Source organism: Oratosquilla oratoria, chromosome 1 (assembly GCF_046742065.1).
Source record: "Oratosquilla oratoria isolate Oo_2021 chromosome 1, ASM4674206v1, whole genome shotgun sequence".
Lineage (NCBI taxonomy): Eukaryota > Metazoa > Arthropoda > Malacostraca > Stomatopoda > Squillidae > Oratosquilla > Oratosquilla oratoria.
The window spans coordinates 69,921,101-69,928,600 of record NC_134777.1 but is presented as its reverse complement, the minus strand read 5'-3'; the positions used below and the strand labels follow the sequence as shown (position 1 = coordinate 69,928,600).

The 7,500-nt window shown below is 41.9% G+C and overlaps 1 protein-coding gene across 1 annotated transcript in view; it reads right to left on the bottom strand.

The window, feature by feature from the left end:
• LOC143030772 (uncharacterized) overlaps positions 1–7,500 on the bottom strand; it is an 11,323-nt gene that overhangs the window by 759 nt on the left and 3,064 nt on the right. Inside the window, exon 2 of the mRNA XM_076193987.1 lies at positions 1–3,303. This exon is cut by the window's left edge and continues 759 nt beyond it. Within this exon, the coding sequence (XP_076050102.1) occupies positions 1–3,265 (3,265 nt within the window). The 5' untranslated portion in view covers positions 3,266–3,303. The remainder of the gene's footprint in view (positions 3,304–7,500) is intronic.

The following is a 7,500-nucleotide window of genomic DNA, read 5'->3' as shown; positions in this document are numbered from 1 at the left end:
CCAACTTGTTCGGTCTCTCGAGGTCTCGTTTTCCCCCGTAAGACACTCCATAAGGTCTGTTGTCGCAACCACTGTACCTCTCACACCGGTGCTGGTTTGAGGAGCCTTTATAACCGTCATTTATACCCATGTAGTTTTTGTAGTCGTAGTTCCAGATGAATATTCCTGTGTTTCTCCTGTTAGTATTCTGCGTCTGTCGCCACTGCCCACGTCCTCGCCTTGATCCACGACCTCTGAAGTGGTGGGGGCCTCTTTGGCCATTGTCCCCGAAGGTATTCCAAGGTTCCTGACACCAGGTCTTCCCCTGGTGACTGTACCCCTTAGGTGACATCACCCTTGACCTCTTGTCCGAGACCCAGGACTGTTGCCTGCTCCTGAAACCCTCCATTTTGTCTTCTGCCCTTTTCCAGTTCCTATTTTGTCCAGACCTCCAGTGCAGTTCCTCGGAGAGGGCTGGACTCCATCGAGCACTCCTTGCGCATATGGGGCTGTGAGATCGATGTCTCTCCTGACCCCCTTCCCTCTCATCTCGTAAGTCAGAAGGTTTGTAGGTGACTTCCAGACGACTGGATCCTGGAGAAAACCATTTCTTCGTGAAGTTCCTCTTTCCAATTCCTTGGTCGAATTGACGGTGGGTGTCTTTTGGGTGGACGGGAGATTTAAAGGACCAATTCTTGCAACCCCCCGTTACTTCCAGTTCTCGGCCAGGTCTCCTGCGGGGATCTTCTTCTTCGGAGAAGGAGTGTTTCCTTTTCAGACCTAGTCTTTCCTTGATGTTCCTTGGCTTGGTTTCAGGCTTACATTCGCATGTTTTGTATCTGTTCCAGTCTTCACCTCTGCCTCTGCCTCTGCCTCTGGCTCTTCTTTCTAGGTACGGTGAATCCTTGTCCGTGCAAGAATCTTTGCTCCTACTTCTGCCACGGCGAAGATCCTCATACTTGTTCCTGCCTCTGTTTATGCTCTGACTGCTGCTTCTCCTAGATCTGCAGATCGTTGAGGTCTTGTCTTGAGTCGTCTTGTACCAGTCTCGTTCTTTACTGGGGGCCCAAGGGCGCTTCCCGGTAGACGATCCTGCTTCACCAGAAGTCTCCTGAAAGGACGTATTTTCCGAGGAGCAAAGTCTGTCGGATACCGACAGATGGAGCGTTTCTCCGGACAGTCTTCGGTCAGGGGTTAACTCGCCTATACATTTCTGGTATTCTTCAGGTCTTACTGTCGAAGAAGAAGAGGAGTTTAAGACTTTGGTTCGAAGTCGGCCATAAGCCCTTGGATCCACTGGCTCGTCGGATTGTGCGACCGGGTCTTCATCTTTTGCATCAGTCTTCATCGGTACAGGATCGACCTCCCCTCTTTTCTTTTGCAGACCATTTGTGTCCTTCCTTCTTCGCTCCAGAGGAGTGCTGGTCATTGGCCCCTCCAATGACGTGTTCGCTCTCTCATCCGAAGAATTTCCCAATGATCTCTTCCTCTTCTTGTCCGAAGAATTTCCCGACGATTTCTGTCTCTTGTCGCTAGAAGAATTTTCCAGCGGCCTCTTCCTCTTCTGCGCTGAAGCACCGGCGCTTCTTTCAGAAGTAGACCTGCCTTTTCCTTCTGGAGAAGGGTTACTTCCCACCGAAGCAGAGTCGCTGGTGCCCTTCTCCGAAGAAGCACTGCCTCTATTTTCTAAAGAAGAGTTGGCACTCCTCTTCCACGAAGAACGTGTTTGTGACGTTCTCTTTGGCTGAACGCTGTTTTTTCCGTCTGAAGTAGCGTTATCTTTCTTGTCTGCAGGGGGACTATTTTTTCCCGAAATAGAACCACTGGTTTTCCTCTCCAAAGAAGCGCCTCTCTTGACCGGGGAAGAGTTGTCTTTCTTTTCCGGAAAGCTTTTGGGCGAGATCTTCTTTGGCGAAAGGCAGGATCTTTTGTCTGAAGTAGTGTTTTCTTTCCTGTCTTGAGAAGGACTAATTCTGTCCGAGACAGAACTAATGGGCTCCTTCTCCGAGGAAGCACTGGGTCTTCGCGCAGAAGGGCTCTCTCTTTTTTCCGAAGAGTCCTTCGACGATCTCGTCTTCGGAGTAGTGCTGACTCTTTTTTCCAAAGGCAAGTTTGTCTTTTTTGGAGAAGGGGTCGTAGTTCTCCCCTCAGGAGTAGGGCCACCGGGTTCCTTCTCCGGAGTAGCGCTGGGTCTTCTTTTTGAGGAACCTCTCAATGTCCTCTGCGATGAAATGCTCACCATCCTTTCCGAAGTTGTGCCTTCTCTATTGGGTGGAGAAGGGGCGCCAGTTGCCTCTGAAGCAGGACCGCCCTTCCCAGAAGAACCACTAGACCTCCGCGAAGATGGAACCTTTTTCTTTACCAGAGAAGAATTGGTTTTCCTCTCTGAAAAATTTCTCGAAATCCTCTGTGACGATATGCTAGCACTCCTTTCCGTGGTCGTGTTTTCTGTTCTGTTTGGAGGAGGAGGAAGAGGACTCGTTGCTTTAGGAATAGAGTCGCCGGGTCCTTTGCCCGAAGAAGACATGGGCTTCGTCGGCAGTGAGGAAGAGTTCTCTCTCAAGTCCGCACCAGGAGCAGACCTTTTTACCGATGAAGCCTTTGCTTCACCCTCTGAGGGAGCGCTGGCTATCCTCTTCAGGGAAGAGCTTGTCCCCGTCTGCAGAGGAGCAGTGTCTCTCCTGGAAGGACTTCCGTTCTTTACCGAAGAAGGTGTGGCTCTCTTTTCTGAAGAAACACTCGTTCTCCTCGATGGAGGTGGACTGACTGTTTTGACTGAAACTGAGCTGGCTCTTCTGTCTGAAGAACCTCTCGACCTCTTCCATGAAGCTGGAGTGGCACTCTTCTCTGAAGAAGAGCTCTCGCTGCTATCCGAAGAAGAACTTGATCTCCCCGAAGAGGAGCTTGCCGAGCTACATGAAGAGGAACTGGATTCCTCCCCATCTGTGGAAATGTTGGTCCTCTGCGAGGAAGGGTTGCTCTCCGCTCCTGAAGAAGGGCTCGCCGATCTCTTGAAGGCACCGATCTTCGTTCTTGGACAAACCGTTAGTCCTACCTCAGGAGAAGAGTACACCCTCCTCTCTGAGGAGATCCTCCTAAGGGTGTCGCCCTGCTCTCTTTCTGAAGAGATTGCTCTCCTCTTTTCCAGCGAGGCTCTTTCTAGTGGATCGCTCGATCTCCTCTCTAAAGAGGCGCTTGCTGATCTCTTTCCGGGTAAGACTCTCCCCTGAGGGTTTACTGTTCTTCTCTCTTCAATTGTTTCTTTTAATGGGAATTTAGATGCCATTTTTTAACTTGAATCCCAAAATGGCGCTGGTGATTCACCTAGAAGAGAAAGCATAAGAATTTAGTGCGACGCTCAACAGCAGCACCAGATAAGTTCCAACAATATGGACCCTTATGAATGACATCAGTATTCTTGATCAATTAATATACCCACGCACCAACACACACACACACACACACACACACGCACGCACATTTGAGTCTCACCCAGGGCTAAAGAAATAATAAAAGTAAATAAATAAATAAAATAAATAAATCAGCACCGTTGCACTTTAAACTTTGGTGGGCAAGGAGTTGTGTGTGTGTGTGTGTGTCTGCGTGTGTGTGTATGCGTGTGTGTGTGCGTGTGTGTAGTTGTGCAAGGACACAACATCATCCATATGTTGGACGATATATAAACTCTGAGCTCTCATCCGGGAAATTAATAGCTGTCGATCACAGATCCAACACGTGATTCAAGTCCGTAATGAATCATACACACACACACACACAAAGTGTATACTTTACACGTAACGCATGTTTATATATATATATATATATATATATATATATATATATATACTATAATTAAGTAGTAGCCTCTGTCTGTCTGTCTGTTTGTTTGTTCACGAACTTCTCCAAGGGTTTTGGAGATAGACCCTCATAACCATGTATATTCTGATACCCTGTCACTCCAGGTACTTGGATAACTATATTTTATTTAAAAGAAAATTTGGTTAGAGTTATGGGTTAAAGTTAGGTGGGGATATGGTGTGGTAACACGCCACTACTGTAATGTCCCTTTGACGTGCAGAACATTTTTGTGAAAAAAAAATTACTATGATTAAACAAACCAATGTATGTATCCATAAATATTATTTATATTTGTGAAATTAATGTTGCCACAAACTATGATAGCCTTTGTAAGGAGAAAGCATGTAAATGTAAAATGATTGTATAATTTTGACAAATGTTGAAATATTGATTATTTTTATTTGATATCATCACGGGCGGGGCAGATTTAAGATGTTGAAAGTTTGTTTCAATTCTTCTCTTACGGCCGAGTACCGTTCACAATGTAATGTTAACAATCCACTACAATGGTTAGGTTAAAGATTATTCACGAACTCCTCTTAGGTTTTTGTAGATAGACCCCTATAATCATATATATTCTGAAACCTTATAATCCAAGGTACTTGGATAACTATCATTTGTCTGTCTGTCTGTTCACGAACTCCTCCTGGGGTTTTGGAGATAGACCCCCATAACCATATATATTCTGATACCCTATCACTCTAGGTACTTGGATTTAAACTATATTTCATTTCTAAAAAATATATTTCGGTTAGGGTTAAGGGTTAAAGTTAGGTGGGGGTATGGTTAGGTTTGGGATTATTCACGAACTCCTCTTAGGTTTTTGCAGATATATCCCTGTTACAATATAAATTCTGAAACCTTATAATCAAAGGTACTTGGATAACTATCTTTTATTTGTATTTACTATGATAAAGTAGTATCGTCTGTCTTTCTGCCTGTTCACGAACTCCCCCCAAACCATATATATTTACCATAACTCAGGCTACGTGGATAAGTATATTTTACTTCCAAAGGGCGTCTCCTTCCTCAAATAAATTTTTCTGACTTTCTTATAATTTTATTTTTGTTGCATTTTCCACTGAATTATATTGATACGTGTAACTTTTCTCCACAAACTCTATCAAAATTAAAATGATCATCATTTGCCCGCAGCAACGCGTGGGTAATTTGACTAGTATACATATATATATATATATATATATATATATATATATATATATATATATATATATATATATGTGTGTGTGTGTGTGTGTGTGTGTGTGTGTGTGTGTGTGTGTGTGTGTGTGTGTGTGTTTCACAAGACGAAAATGTAGTAGCACATTTAGTAAAATGTTTTTAAATAACCCACTGTCGGAGAAACAAAGCAAAAGAAACAGTCGAACTGTATATTTCGACCACTACTGTGGTCCTCTTCAGCAGATAGGTAGAAGGTAAGATGTACAAGAATATATACAGTGAGAGAGGTACAAAGTGGGAACAAGGGAGGTGGCTCAAGTCACATGAACGAGGTGGGGCGGACTCGGGAATGGTAACAATTTATTCACAGCATAAGTTGTTATACAATCAGGTGACCATTGCCCTTTTGATGTGTTGAAATTTTGCAAGTGTTTGATGAGGAAAGATTCGACTATCCTTCTCCTAAAGCTACAATTGGATTTATAAATTATTTCTGTTTTTTTTTTTCCAATCTATGCGGTGATCCTTTGTTGATGTATGGAGGAAGACCGCGGAGTTGTTTTGTGCATACCTAACAAAAAACTGTTGTTTTGTGCATACCTAACATAAAAACTCTGTTAGGTATGCACAAAACAACTCCGCGGTCTTCCTCCATACATCAACAAAGGATCACCCGCAAGGGTGTCGAACACAATGGCCGGTACCACGCAAGACAAACGCAACGCCATTTTTGGAGTTGGATAACAAAGGGAAATATTCACTAAGTGACATGAAGAAGAATAGGAGTTTAAAACAGGAGTTAGTTAACATTCACAGAAGTTAATTCCCAGTACATCAAACCTGTTACTTAATTCAATCTGATAATCCATTCAAACTCTTTCTTGTTGTAATTTATTGGTATAAAACTTTCTTATATATATATATATATATATATATATATATATATATACATATATATATTATATATATATAGATATATATATATATATATTAGAGATTTTTATATATATATATATATATATATATATATATATATATATATATATATATATATATGGTATATCCTCTTTGTCTCCTTTCGGCAAGAAGAAAGCTAATGAAGCGTCAGAAATCAGGAAGAGTATTTTGTTGTTCTTTAGAAAAATTAAGCGCCTAGATGAGGAGTTTAAGAACAATCCAGCTCAACAAATGAGTCTTGAAGATGGAGATAAAGACCCTGAAGAAGAGAAGCGATTTGTGTCTCATTACTGGGCTGGATACAGATCGTTTATATCCAAAAGTTTAGCGCTAACGAGGATTTCAGATCCTATTATATCCACATAAAATGCAAGAAGCCCGTAGGGCTGGGCGCCGAAGGCGCCTGCGAGCGAAGCGAGCACACCCGAAGGTCCGAGACACCGCATCGCGATATTGGACGCAGACCGTTGCTCGTGTGTATATATATATATATATATATATATATATATATATATATATATATATATATATATTTACAGTATATATATATATATACATATATATATAATATATATAATATATATATATGTATATATATACATATATATATATATATATATATATATATATATATATATAAGAAAGTTTTATACCAATAAATTACAACAAGAAAGAGTTTGAATGGATTACCAGATTGAATTAAGTAACAGGTTTGATGTACTGAATCTCCTGTCTGAGGGGGAGGAGGAGGATGTGAACAATATTCTAAAGAACAAAGAAGAAATGGTTGTTGCGTCCGCAAAAGAAATTATTGGACATGAGACAAGGAGAAGAAAAGAAGAATGGTACGATGAAGAATGTAGAGAGGCCTCCAGAGAAGTAAGAAAAACAATGGAGAAGTACTTGCGGAATACAGATGACCAAGAAAGTAGGGAAAGTTTAACCTTATGCAGAAGTAGGGCAAAAAAGATTGTTCAAAGGGAAAAGAATGAACACCTGGAGAGAGAACTTGATAGGATAGAAAGGGACAGAAAAGAAGGAAAGATTAGAGAACATCATAAGAGACTAAATGCAGTCAAGAAGGGCTTCCAGGCACGCAACTGGATGGTTAAAACTGACGACGGAGAAATTGTATATGGCAAGGAAGAAGTGCTAAACCAGTGGCTGCATTACTTCAAGGTACTTTTGAACAGGCAAGACCCAGTGAATCCTATACCACCATGCCAACAGATTGCAGGAGAAAGAAAAGGAGAAATCGAGAATGAGGTGGAGGAGCCTTCACTAGCAGAGACAAGAAGGAGCACAAGGAACTAAGGAATAACAAAGCCCCAGAATGTGATGGAATACCCGCAGAATTACTAAAAGCGGGAGGACAGCGGTTAGAGAAAGAAATTCACCGGCTAATACTAAGGATTTGGAGAGAAGAGGAGATACCACGTCAATGGAGGAAGGGTATTTATTATCAACCCCACATACACAAGAAAGGAACCAAACAGGAATGCCAAAATTACAGAGGGATAAGTT